General features: G+C 45.4%; 1 protein-coding gene across 1 annotated transcript in view; it reads right to left on the bottom strand.

Moving 5' to 3' along the window:
* Nucleotides 1–494: 494 nt before the first annotated feature.
* Nucleotides 495–14,452, bottom strand: part of VSTM2B (V-set and transmembrane domain containing 2B) — a 38,470-nt gene continuing 24,512 nt past the window's right edge. Inside the window, exon 5 of the mRNA XM_010355792.2 lies at nt 495–968. Within this exon, the coding sequence (XP_010354094.2) occupies nt 880–968 (89 nt within the window). The 3' untranslated portion in view covers nt 495–879. The remainder of the gene's footprint in view (nt 969–14,452) is intronic.

Genomic DNA, 14,452 nt, shown 5'->3' with positions numbered 1-14,452 from the left:
CTCCTCCTGGTGATCTCCTTTCCTTCAGGACCCAGGCTGGGGGCTGGTCTCACTGCCGCCTCCATGAGGTGCCCTGTCCCTAAGGGAGGCTGGGCAGGTGCTCCCATCTGCTCAGCATGGTCTCAGCCAGGTGCCCTGGGCTGTCCTCCATGTCGGGTGACACCCAGCCAAAAGTGCAGCTGGCGTCAGAGCACAGGAGGGGACGGCAGGCAGCCAAGCTGCAGTGGGCACCAACGCTTGACATTCATACATGGCTGTAAAAAGGTTATTTCAAAGTTGTTTTTTATTCAACTGTTCTTCAGCAATATACAATACAATTTATAAACAAGTGCATGACCTTGTTTCCAATCTTTATTTAAAAATAAATATTATTGACAGTGAATTTTAATTATGATAAGATGTCTTTTTTAATCAAAATGCCTTAAAAGAAATAATTTAATAAAAAAGAAAAGCCCCCAAAGAAAAAAAGTAAATAAAAAAAAATCCTAAACACAATAATCTACTAAAAATATTTCGCTTTGTCAAAAGGCTTTGACCCCAACATTTGTACATATTATCCTAAAGATAACTGCTCAATAGTTCGTGCAAAATGAAGACTTGGAGGGAAAGTGTAGAAAATAAAACTACATTGAAGTAGAGAAATCATCGATTCCCATGCAGACTGCATGGGCCAAACTCCAAATTATTTGGAAACTAGATGCATTATTTTAGGTGTTCTACATTTGTGTAACTTCCCCAAAAATATGATTTATTTATTTTCCATGTGGACTTTTTCATGCGCCTCTCAGTCTCTCTGTGTCCATTCAGCGACGTGGTCCTCACCGAGGGCCCTGGGCAGGTCATGTGTGGCCTCTGAGATGCTCGGGTTGGCCCTGTCTGTCAATGTCCCACCAGCAGGTGCAGGAACTTATGCAGAGCTAACAGAAGCAGGGACAAGAGCGGGTCTGTGGTGGAGCTACGGCCGGTGCCTGCAGGGGATGAGAAAACAGGCAAGGTTAACAGCTGAGTCACAAGAACCTAGGAGCTTACAGCAGACCAGGGACAGTGAGGCTTCCCCAGGCCAGGGCGGCTCACACTCAGCACCCAGCTGGAGGCTGGTGCCTGTGGCTGCTTTGGTTTAATGATAAAGCATTTTGTTGCTGCACTTTGTAATTTACAGACCATACACTTTAGGATCCTAGTGAGATCAGACACAAGCGCCTGGCCTGAAGTGGGGTGTGAGAGCTCTAATGTCCAAGTCATTACCTTATTTTAACAAAAAGATGATATGAGCTGGGCATGGTGGCTTATGCCTGTAATCCCAACACTTTGGGAGGCTGAGGCTGGAGGATCACTTGAGCCCAGGAGCTTGAGACCAGCCTGGGCAACATAGTGAGACCCCATCACAACAAAAAATAAAAAATTAGCTCTGTGTGATGGCATGCACCTGTATTCCCAGCTGCTTGGAAGGCTGGATTGCTTGAGCCAAAGAGTTGGAGGCTGCAGAGAGCTGTGATCGCACCATTGCACTCTAGCCTGGGAGACAGAGTGAGACTCTATCTCAAAAAAAAAAAAGAAAAAAAAAAGACAATATGCTTCCTTCTCCCCAAATACACGCTGCAAAATGTCCTCATAATTTCCAGCCCTGCTTGTCCTCCTCCTCCATACAGGCTACATGATTGCACACAATTCCGTCCCTTGTGCATCCCAGCGTCCCCTCCACACCCCTGCCTAAACTGCACAGCTTTGCACTCCCATGCACCCTGTCTCGGGCATCCTGCTGCTGCTGTGTATAAGTCTTTTTTCCACAGCAACCTTGTCTGTTCACTCTTTGGGTTGCAGCGTGGAGCTGAGAAACCGCAGGTTGGTGGAGATGAGTGGGCTGGGGTCTTTGAGGAACGACCCCAGCAACATCTGGGTCACTTCCACCTGTCTCTCCAATATGATCATAACCTGGCCCCTGGCCTGCCATGGAGGCCGTAACACCTGTGCCTCACCCTGCTTCACCTGGGTTCCCCGCCTGGCTCCCCGTCGGTCTTTAGGGTCTTCATCTGTTGTAAGGCCTCCTGTGCAAATGGGGAAAGCCCACCCATAAACCCTGGGCTTCTCACCTGGAAAGTGGGATGCTCCCTCCAGGGTTATGAGAGGAGCAAGTGTGCAAGCACCCTACATGCTCCTTGGTGCTGCCGAAACCACAGGGGCACGCCATTGCTACTTGCTTAGTCAGCGGCATGAGTGGATGTGGTTTCCAGCCCTGCCCTGCTCACTTGCACCATCTGGAGGCCTGTCTCCTCCCTTCTCTTGACCTCACCAGCTGGGCTGCAGCCCGGTGCCTGTGAGGAGGGGTGCAGGAGACCCTACCCTGTGTCAATTTTCAGTAGGGCGGAAGGCTCAGCTGCTTTCACTCCACCACTGCAGCCAAGACGGCTGGTTCCCTCCAGCCTTAATAAACAGAGACTTGAGGCTTCCCTGACAAGGCTGGGCCTGAATGCACAGCTCTCCTCTCTCCAGGTAGCAGCACCCTTAGTCCTTCCTATCCAAGGTGTCTCCTGCTCATTAATTCTCCCTGCTCTGGCCATAGCTGTTTGTGTCATGGAGTTCATGTCCGGGCCCCCATCATCCTCTTTTTGCGGAAAGAGGAGGCTGCACAAATCATCTGGCCTGAAACTCCGGGATTCCACCTGACCACTGCAGGAAACACAGGCTGTGTTCAAACATCTGAATGCAAAGTGGGTGGTGCTGTCCGAGGGGCAGGTGAATTGTCCACAGACCATCGCTCCTGCACACAGTTCTGGGGCCTGGGTGAGAAGTATTAGAACACCAAAACTCCAGGTGCGCAGACCTTCCTCTACAGATCTTTATGCTGCAGGCAGACGTCCCTCCTGGCCCTCCTGCAGCACAGCTCAGGCTGGTGTTCTGCCTCTGGGCCCCTTTAGTGGGAAGAATCATCCTGTGGTTGTCGCTACGAAGACTCCAATCTGCTCTCATTCCTTGCTGTTAGGCATCACTGGGAAGGACGAGGGGTGGAAGCGGTGATGGATGAGTTGATGGATGCCCAGGTGACTGGGTGGAGTTCACCGAGGCTCGGGTGTTTGGAAAGTGGGGATCCAGCCAGGAGATCAGGGTACTGCCTCCTGGGTACTTCACCCACAGCCAGACTGCGCCCACGGGCCTCACAGATCTCCTGGCTCTGATTTAATTTATTAATTAATTAAGATGGAGTTTTGCTCTTGTTGCCCAGGCTGGAGTGCAATGGTGTAGTTTCAGCTCACTGCAACCTCCACCTCCTGGGTTCAAGCAATTATCCTGCCTCAGCCTCCCGAGTAGCTGGGATTACAGGTGCCCCATACCATGCCCAGCTAATTTTTTGTATTTTTAGTAGACACGGGGTTTCACCACGTTGGCCAGGCTTGCCTCGAACTCCTGACCTCAGGTGATCCACCTGCCTCAGACTCCCAAAGTGCTGGGATTACAGGCGTGAGCCACCATGCCTGGGCTTTTTAATTTTTATTTTTTTTAATTTTTTTGAGATAGAGTTTCACTCTGTCACCCAAGTTGGAGTGCAGTGGCATGACCTCGGCTCACTGCAACCTCTGCCTCCCAGGTTCAAGTGATGCTCCCGCCTCAGCCTCTCGAGCAGCTGGGATTACAGGTGCCTGCCACCATACTTGGCTAATTTTTGTATTTTTAGTAGAGATGGAATTTCATCATGTTGCCCAGGCTGGTCTCAAACTTCTGACCTCAAGTGATCTGCCCACTTCGACCTCCCAAAATTCTGGGATTATAGGCATGAGCCACCACGCCCGGCCCCTGGCTCTGATCTTTAGGCTTCTGTAAATCCTGACACGAAGGCAGGTGCAGGTGAGACAGAAATAATCCGCAAGAGGTGTTTAAAGGTGGATGCACCAGTGCATGGAACTCCAGACACTCAGGATATGCAGCAGCAGGGGAAATGGCTAATGGGAGGGTGAGCCTGGCAACATTAACCTTGCCTGGTGCCTCATGGGACTGTTGGCATGGAGATTTCAGGAGACATTTAAGATTGCCTCTAAGTACTCCCAACTAGTCATTGGCACTATCACAGCCTCACCTACTCATGTTTAAAAGGTTTTAAATTGCAAGGTTTTCAAAACACCGTTGATTGAAATAACCAGCCTGCCACTCTGTGCTGGGCCAGGGTGGAGGCTGCAGTGGCAGTGGGGCTGCAGTGTTGGCTCTTGGAGGCTGATGCCTGGGGAGGGTTCACCCAGGGCCTGCTGTGTGTCTGCTGGTAGATGTCTGCATGGTGGCCAGGGTTTGGCTCCTGGATGACACTTCATTGTCTCCCTGGCCCGGCACTGATGTTGGGGTGGGAGGGAACCAAGAGAAGTGGGATGGTGCAGTGGGCTGGCACTGGAGAGATGGGCTTCCAAGCCTAGTCCTGTTTCCAGCTTGCTATGTGACCCTGGGCAACATTCTTCATCTCATAAAATGGGATGTGCATAGCTCCATAAATTAATATGTGCATGGCATGTCTCACTGGGCAGGGGTCCAGATTAAGCAATATCATAGTGGTTGATTGCAAAAATGGCTACAAGTCCCCCTTCCCCATCCCAGCATCCCTATCATAGTGCCCTCCCACACTGACTCTGGGCTTGGCCACATGACTTGCTTTTGCTGATGGAACATTATCGGGTGTGAAGTGAGCAAAGGCCTGAAAAGTGCTTGTGCACTGAGGTTTGCCCTCTCTCTTGTGGCTCCTGGAACCCATTGTCACATGAACAAGCCTGGGCCAGCCTGCTGCAGGATAAGAGCCATGAGAAGTCCTAGCGGACGTCCCTCTAAACGAACCAGGCCTCAACTGAATTAGCAGCTGATTATAGGTGCATGATTGAGCCCAACAGACCAGCAGAAGAACTGCCCAACCGAGCCCAGCCCAAATTGCTGGGCCAGAATCCTGAGCTAAAAACGGCTGTGGTGTTCTGCCAAAGCCACTGAGTTTTGGGGTCCTTCATTATGTATCAAAAGCTAACAATACAAGCATGTAAACAACAGCACCTCAAACAGAGTCAAGTGCCATGCAAAGAGAGGTTACAGAAAAGGGTGACATAGCTTCTTCTCTAAAAGGATTGGAGAATAATCTTTCTCAGGTTGTAGATTTCCTTCTCTCAAGAAGAAAATTTTCCAAGCTAGAACCAGCAGGGCAAATTATCTCCTCAATCACCTACTTATTTATTTATTTATTTGTTTAAAATATTATTATACTTTAGATTCTGGGATACATGTGCAGAATGTGCAATTTTGTTGCATAGATATACATGTACCATGGTGGTTTGCTGCACCCATCAACCTGTCACCTACATTAGGTGTTTATACTAATGTTATCCCTTTCCTAGCCTCTCAACCCCCAACAGGCCCCAGTGTGTGATGTTCCCCTCCCTGTGTCCATGTGTTCTCATTGTTCAACTCCCACTTATGAATGAGAACATGCAGTGTTTGGTTTTCTGTTTCTGTGTTAGTTTGCTGAGAATGATGATTTCCAGCTTAATCCATGTCCCTGCAAAGGACATGAACTCATCCTTTTTATGGCTGCATAGTATTCCATGGTATATATGTGCCACATTTTCTTTTTCTTTTTTTTTGAGATGGAGTCTTGCTCTGTCACCCAGGCTGGAGTGCCATGGCGCAATCTTGGCTCACTGAAAGCTCTGGCTCCCGGGTTCACACCATTCTCCTGCCTCAGCCTCCCAAGAAGCTTGGACTACAGGTGCCTGCCACCATGCCTGGCTAATTTTCTGTATTTTTTTTAGTAGAGACAGGGTTTCACCATGTTAGCCAGGATGGTCTCGATCTCCTGACCTCGTGATCCACCTGCCTTGGCCTCCCAAAGTGCCGGGATTACAGGCGTGAGCCACCGTGCCCGACCTGCCACATTTTCTTTATACAGTTTATCATTGATGGGGATTTGGGTTGGTTCCAAGTCTTTGTTATTGTGGACAGTGCTGCAATACACGTATGTGTGCATGTGTCTTTATAGTAGAATGATTTATAATCCTTTGGGTATATACCCAGTAATGAGATTGCTGGGCCAAATGGTATTTCTGGTTCTACATCCTTGAGGAATTGCCACACTGTCTTTCACAATGGTTGAGCTAATTTACACTCCCATCAACGGTGTAAAAGCGTTCCTATTTCTCCACATCCTCTCCAGCATCTGTTGTTTCCTGACTTTTTAATGATCGCCATTGTAACTGGCATGAGATGGTATCTCATTGTGGTTTTATTTTTATGTTTCTTTTTTAAACATTTTTATTTTATTCCAAGTTCTGGGACACTTGTGCACAATGTGCAGGTTTATTACATAGGTAAACGTGTGCCATGGTGGTTTGCTGCACCTATCAACTCATCACCTAGGTACTAAGCCCCACATGCATTAGCTATTTATCCTGATGCTTTCTCTCCCAACCTCCCCACCGACAGGCCCCAGTGTGTGTTGTTCCTCTCCCTGTGTCCATGTGTTCTCATTGTTCAGCTCCTACTTATTAGTGAGAACATGTGGTGTTTGGTTTTCTGTTCTTGTATTAGTTTCCTGAGGATAATGGCTTCCAGCTCCATCCATGTCCCTGTAAAGGACATGATCTCATTCCTTTTTATGGGTGCATAGTATTCCATGGTGTATACATACCACATTTTCTTTATCCAGTCTATGATTGATGGGCGTTTGGGTTGATTCCATGTCTTTGCTATTGTGAATAGTACTGCAGTGAACACATGTGTGCATGTATCTTTATAGTAGAATGATTTATATTCCTTTGGGTAAATACCCAGTAATGGGATTGCTGGGTCAAATGATATTTCTTGTTCTAGGTCTTTGAGGAATCACCACACTGTCTTTCAAAATGGTTGAACTAATTTATGTTCCCACCAACACTGTAAAAACATTCCTATTTCCCCACAGCCTTTCCAGCATCTGTTGTTTCTTGACTTTTTAATAATCATCATTCTGACTGGCGTGAGATGGTATCTCATTGTGGTTTTGATTTGCATTTCTCTAATGATCAGTGATGTTGAGCTTTATATATATATATATATATATATATATAAATATATATATATAAATGAAAATATATATATATTTATACACACACACACACACACACATACATGTTTGTTGGCTGCATAAATGTTTGCTTTTGAGAAGTGTCTGTTCATGTCCTTTGCCCACTCTTTAATTAGATTTTTTCTCATAAATTTGTTTAAGTTCCTTGTAGTTTCTGGATATCAGACCTTTGTCAGATGGATAGATTGCAAAAATTTTCTCCCATTCTATAGGTTGTCTGTTCACTCTGACAATAGTTTCTTTTGCTGTGCAGAAGCTCTTTAGTTTAATTAGATCCCATTTGTGAATTTTTGCTTTTGTTGCAATTGCTTTTGACGCTTTCATCATGAAATCTTTGCCTGTGTCTATGTCCCAAATGGTATTGCCTAGATTTTCTTCTAGGGTTTTTATAGTTTTGGGTTTTACATTTAAGTCTTTTTTTTTTTCTTTTTTTCTTTAGATGGAGTTTTGCTCTTGTTGCCCAGGCTGGAGTGCAATGGCACCATCTCAGCTCACTGCAACCTCTGCCTTCTGGGTTCAAGCAATTCTCCTGCCTCAGTGCCCTGAGTAGCTGGGATTACAGGCATCCACCACCACACCCGGCTAATTTTTTGTATTTTGAGGAGAGACAGGGTTTCACCATGTTGGCCAGGTTGGTCTCAAACTCCTGACCTCAGGTGATCCACACACCTCGGCCTCCCAAAGTGCTGGATTACAGGCATAAGCCACTGCACCCACCTTACATTTAAGTCTTTAATCCATCTTGAGTTAATTATTGTATAAGGTATAAGGAAGAGGTCCAGTTTCAGTTTTCTGCATATGGTTAGCCAGTTTTCCCAGCACTATTTATTAAATAGGGAATCCTTTCCCCATGGCTTGTTTTTGTCAGGTTTGTCAAAGATCAGATGGTTGCAGATGTGCGTCTTATTTATTTCTGAGTTCTCTATTCTGTTCCATTGGTCTACGTGGCTGTTTTTGTGCCATGCTGCTTGGTTACCATAGCCCTGTAGTATAGTTTGAAGTCAGGTAGCATGATGCCTCCAGCTTTGTTCTTTTTGCTTAGGATTGTCTTGGCTATATGGACTCTTTTTGGGTTCCATATGAATTTTAAAACAGTTTTTTTATAATTCTGTGAAGATGTCAATGGTAGTTTAATGGGAATGGCACTGAATCTATAAATTGCTTTGGGTAGTAAGGCCATTTTCACAACACTGATTCTTCCTATCCATGAGCATAGAGTGTTTTTCCATTTGTTTGTGTTCTCTCTGATTTCCTTGAGCAGTGGTTTGTAGTTCTCTTTGAAGAGATCCTTCACTTCCCTTGTCAGCTGTATTCCTAGGTATTTGATTCTCTTTGAAGCAATTGTGAACAGGAGTTCATTCATGATTTGGCTCTCTTTTTGTCTACTGTTGCTTGTGTATCACAGGAATACTTGTGATTTTTGCACAGTGATTTTGTATCCTGAGACTGCTAAAATTGCTTATCAGCTTAAGTAGCTTTTTGGCTGAGACAATGGGGTTTTCTAGATATAGAATCATGTCATCTGCAAACAGAGACAGTTCAATTTCCTCTTTTCCTGTTTGAATACGCTTTATTTCTTTCTCTTCCCTGATTGTCCTGGCCAGAACTTTCAATACTATGTTGAATAGGAGTGGTGAGAGGGCATCCTTTTCTTGTGCTGGTTTTCAAGGGGAATGAATACTTTCAGCTTTTGCCCATTCTGTAGATATTGGCTGTAGGTTTGTCATAAATGGCTTTCATTATTTTGAGGTATGTTCCATTAATACCTAGTTAATTGAGAGTTTTTTAACATGAAGTGCTGTTGAATTTTATCGAAGGCCTTTTCTATGTCTATTGAGATAATCATGTGGTTTTTGTCTTTCGTTCTGTTTAGAATTGTGTTTCTTGCATCCCAGGGATGAAGCTGACTTGATTGTGGTGAATAAGCTTTTTGATGTGCTGCTAAATTCGGTCTGCCAGTATTTTATTGAGTATTTTTGCATTGATGTTCATCAGTGATATTGGCTTAAAGTTTTCTTTTTCTTTTTTTGCATCTCTGCCAGATTTTGGTATCAGGATGACACTGGCCTCATAAAATGAGTTAGGGAGAAGTCCTTCCTTTTCAATTGTTTGGAATAGTTTCAGAAGAAATGGTAACAGCTCCTCTTTGTACCTCTGGTAAAATTCAGCTGGTCCCAGGCTTTTGTTGGTTGGTAGGCTATTTATTACTGCCTCAATTTCAAAACTTATTACTGGTCTACTCAGGGATTCAACTTCTTTCTGGTTCAGTCTTGGGAGGTTATACATATCCAGGAATTTTTTCGTTTCTTCTAGAGTTTTTAGTTTATTTGCATAGAGGTGTTTACAGTATTCTCTGATTGTTGTTTGTATTTCTGTGGGGTCAGTAGTGATATCCCCTTTATCATTTTTTATTGTTTCTATTTGATTCTTCTTTCTTTTCATCTTTATTAGTCTAGCTAGCAGTCTATCTATTTTATTAATTTTTTCAAAAAACCAGCTCCTGGATTCATTAATTTTTTGAAAGATTTTTCATGTCTCTATTTCCTTTAGTTCCACTCTGATTTTGGTTAACTGTTTCTTTTCTTTTACTAGCTTTGGAGTTTGTCTGATCTTGGTTCTCTAGTTCTTTTAGTTGTGATGCTAGGGTGTCAATTTGAGATCTTTCTAGCTTTTTGATGTGGGCATTTAGTGCTATAATTTTCCCTCTTAACACTGCTTCAGTTGCATCCCAGAAATTTTGGTACATTGTCCCTGTTCTCATTGATTTCAGATAACTTCTTGATTTCTGCCTTAATTTCATTATCTACTCAGGAGTCATTCAGGAGCAAGTTGTTCAATTTCCATATAGTTATGTGGGTTTGAGTTTCTTAATTTTGAGTTCTAATTAGATTGCACTGTAGTCTGAGAGAATGTTGTAATCTCAGTTCTTTTGCATTTGCTGAGGAGTGTTTTACTTCCAATTTTGTGATCAATTTTAGAGTAAGTGCCATGTGTCACGAAGAAGAATGTATATTCTGTTGTTTTTGGGTGGAGACTTCTGTAGCTATGTATCAGGTCCACTTAATTCAGAGCTGAGTTCAAGTCCTAAATAGCCTTGTTAATTTTCTGTCTCAATGGTCTAATATTGACAATGAGGTGTTAAAGTCTCCCACTACTATTGTGTGGGAGTCTAAGTCTCTTTGTAGGTCTCTAAGAACTCGTTTTATGAGTCTGGGTTGTCCTGTATTGGGTGCACATATATTTACGATAGTTAGCTCTTCTTGTTGAATTGATCCTTTTATCATTATATATGCTTTTCTTTGTCTTTTTTGATCTTTGTTGGCTTAAAGTCTGTTTTGTCAGAAACTAGAGTTGCAACCTCTGCTTTTTTCTGCTTTCCATTTGCTTGGTAAATTTTCCTCTATACCTTTATTTTGAGCTTATGTGTGTCTTCACATGTGAGATGGGTCTCTTGAATACAGCACACCAATGGGTCCTGACGCCTTATCAGCTTGCCATTCTGTGTCTTTTCATTGGGGCATTTAGAGCTTTTACATTTAAGGTTAATATTGTTATGTGCACATTTGATCCTGTCATCATGACGCTAGTTGGTTATTTTGCAGACTTGTTGACGTAGTTGCTTCATAGTGTCATTGGTCTTTGTACTTCAGTGTGTTTTTGCAGTGGCTGACAACAGTTTTTCCTTTCCATATTTAGTGCTTCCTTCAGGAGCTCTTGCAAAGCAGGCCTGGTGGTGACAAATTCCCTTAGCATTTGCTTGTCTGAAAAGGATTTTATTTCTTCTTTGCTTATAAAGTTTAGTTTGGCTGGATATGACATTCTGTGTTGGAAATTCTTTTAGGAATGTTGAATATTGGCCCCAATTTCTTCTGGCTTGTAGGGTTTCTGCTGACAGGTCTGCCATTAGTATAATGGGCTTCACTTTGTAGGTGATCTGGCCTATCTCTCCGACTGCCCTTAACATTTTTTCCTTCATTTCAACCTTGGAGAATCTGATGATTATGTGTCTTGGGGTTGATCTTCTCATGGAGTATATTTCTGGGGTTCTCTGGGTTTCCTGAATTTGAATGTTGGCCTGTCTTGCTAGGTTGGGGAAGTTCTCCTGAATGATATGGTGAAGTGTGCTTTCCAACTTGGTTCTGTTCTCCCCATCTCTTTCAGGCACTTCAGTCAGTTGTAGGTTTGGTCTTTCTACATAATCCCATAGTTCTTGGAGGTTTTGTTCATTTCTTTTCAGTCTTTTCTCTCTAATCTGGTCTGCCTGTCTTATTTCAGTGAGATAGTCTTCAAGCTCTGAAATTCTTTCCCCCCTTGGTCAATTCAGCGATTGATATTTGTGATTGTATTGTCAAGTTCTTGTGTTGTGTTTCTCAGCTCTGTCAGGTCATTTCTGTTCCTCTCTAAACTGGTTATTCTGGTTAACAGCTCCTGTAATGTTTTCTCATGTTTCTTAGTGCAGCAAAGTTTGTTATTACCCACCTTCTGAAGCCTACTTCTGTCCATTCAACAATCTCAGCCTCTGCCCCATTCTGTGCTCTTGTTGGAGAGGTGTTGAGATGATTGGGAGGAGAAGAAGCACTCTGGCTTTCTGAGTTTTCAGTGTATTTCCATTGATTCTCATCTTTGTGAGTTTATGTAGCTTCAATCTTTGAGGCTGCTGGCCTTTGGATGGGGTTTTCTTGCTGGGACTTTTTTTTGTTGATGCTGTTGTTGTTGTTGCTGCTTTCTGTTTGTTTGTTTTTGTTTTAACAGTCAGGCCCCGCTTCTGTAGGGCTTCTGTGATTTGCTGGGGGTCCACTCCAGACCCTGTTCACCTGTGTTTCTCCCACACCTGGAGGTGTCACCAGTGGAGGGTGCAGAACAGCAGAGATGGCTGCCTGTTCCTTCCTCTGGGATCTCCATCCCAGAGGGGCACCAACCTGATGCCAGCATGAATGCTCCTGTATGAAGTGTCTGGTGACCCCTGTTGTGGGGGGGTCTCGGTCAGCAGGCATGGGATCTGGTACTGCTTAATGAAACACTTTGGCTACCCCTTGGCAGAGGGGGTGCGCTATGCTGGGGGAGGGGATCCCACTTGTCCAGACTACCCAGATTCCTCAGCCAGCAGGGGAAAAGACTAAGTCTGCTGATCTGTGGAGACTGCGGCCGCCCCTCCCCCTAGGGGCTCAGTCCCAGGGAGATCAGAGCTCTGTCAGTATAGCCCTGGCTGTAGCTGCTGAAATTCCTACAGGGAGGCCCCACCCGATGAGGAGGGATGGGTCAGGGTCGGGCCTAAAGGGGCAGTCTGACCGTGATCTGCCACAGCCACTGTGCTTCACTGTGGGGAATTCCTCCTGGGTCCAAACCACCTAGTCTCCCCAGCATTGGGATGAGAAAAACAGCAGACTGGAACTGCAGCGATGGCTGCCGCCCTTCCCCCTGGGACCTCAGCCATCTTAGGCAGCAGGCAGCCTCAGTGATGACAGCTGCCTCCTCCCCCAATAACTCAGTAGTCTTAGGCAGTCTCTAGCTGAGTGCCGTGCTTGGGACCCAAGGCCCTGGTGGCATGGGCTCACGAGGGAGATCTCCTGATCCACGGGTTGCAGAGATCTGTGGAAATAGCATGGTTTTCTGGGTACGGTAGCATGATCACTCACTGCCTCCCTTGGCTGGGGGTAGGTGCTCCCCTTGCCTCATATGGCTCCCAGGTGGTCCACTGCACCACCCTGTTTTTCCTTGCTTTCCACGGGTCCTGCCAATGACCTAGTCAGTCCCAGTGAGAGAACCCGGATACCCCAGTTGCTGGTGCAGGATTCCTCAACCACTTATTTTGAGACATCCCTGGATCTTTGGCAGAAGAAAGACCTAGGATTTGCAACATTTTACTACCTGATTCATCAGACATATAAACAATTTAGGTTTCCCAAATGAATCGAGGCACACCAAGGAAGACTGGCTTCCAGGCTGGCCCTGAGTAAGTGAGGTCTGTACATCAGCAATGGTTCAGAGCTCTGGAGTCTTGCAGCCCTGTGTCCACCTGCTCCCCAGGCATTGCCTCCCTTTCCAAATGTGACACAAGACCCAAAGAGGTGAACGATGTTGCCCAGGGTCACATTGTCTGTTCCATTGTCTAGCACTTGGCCTCTGCTGTCCATTGCTGTCCAGAATGGCAGGTCCCAGGCCCAAATCGACCCTCCAAGGCAGGGCCCAGAGGGTGCGTTCTGCTCAGCTGAGGTAGGATCTCATTCCTATCCCTGTAGCCTCTTTTTTAACACGGTGTGGAGACATCTGTGTTCCTGGGGGCCGTGTGCTGAGCAGGCTGGCTGGCATGCAGGCTGATGCATTGATTGGATGCTAATGGCTTCTTTATCTATTCCCTCCTGTCCTAGGGAGTACCAGGAATAGCGCTGGAGCATGTGGAACTTTATTTGTCATGATTAAGCTGCAAAATCAGGCTGCTTGAGAGGTGAGGGAAGCCCTCTGATGGAACAGTAGCTGATTCATTCCTTATATTAAGCAAGTATCATCATTTTGCTAATCATTCTTCTTAAAGAAACCAAAGCTTCTTTGGCTCAAGATTAAGATATCAATTAAGACATTAATTTTTATCATTCAGATAGTGAGCAGGATAAGAGACACGCTGGAGCCATTTGAAAGAGATGCTTAAAGAACACAACAGGCATCTTTACTTCCCCCTGCCCCCCACCCCATCATAAGCACACTAAAAGTGCCAGCCCAGCAGCTTCTGTTTGGGAAATTCCTCATTTCAATTTATCAAGCAAAAGCAGAATTCCAAATCCCTGCCAGAAAGTTGTATGACAGCTCTCAAGTCATTTTAAGCCTTGTGATAAAAGTAAAGGTGAAGGTTCCTCCAGGCTGTCGTCTGACACAAACTCTGCCCAAGCCTGTGAGTTAGCTTCCTGGAGAGTGGGGAGAAGGGCTGGTAATCCCCATATTGACTGGGACTTCCACAGGCATGGAGTATCTGGTCTATGCTGTGGAACGGAGTGCAGAGGGGGCCACTCCTCCCCTGTGGGCATTGGGATCATGGTGGGGGGCTCCCAGCTTACCAGTCTGCACAGCTAGCCAGGGCAGCCACTGCTGTCCATGTTTCTAGAAGTACGGATGGCTTCCCTCTGCTTTTGGGGTCATATGGGCCCCGGCTGTGGTCTGTGGCCCTTGTCCTGTGGCTGTGGCTTAGAAGAGAGCTGCAGCCCTCTCCACTGGAACTGAGAGTCTTTGGGCCTGGCTAGGTCCTTTGCCCCTGCAAACCTGCTGGTGGCCTGGGAGCTGCAGCTGGGCTCAGGGGTTTGCAAACAGTGCTGTTTTTTTTTGTTGTTGTTGTTGTTTGTTTTTTGTTTTTTGTTTTTTTTTCAGGTTTGAGAAGAGTAAGTA

This window comes from Rhinopithecus roxellana, chromosome 12, assembly GCF_007565055.1.
Source record: "Rhinopithecus roxellana isolate Shanxi Qingling chromosome 12, ASM756505v1, whole genome shotgun sequence".
Lineage (NCBI taxonomy): Eukaryota > Metazoa > Chordata > Mammalia > Primates > Cercopithecidae > Rhinopithecus > Rhinopithecus roxellana.
This window is presented reverse-complemented; position numbering and strand designations above follow the sequence as displayed.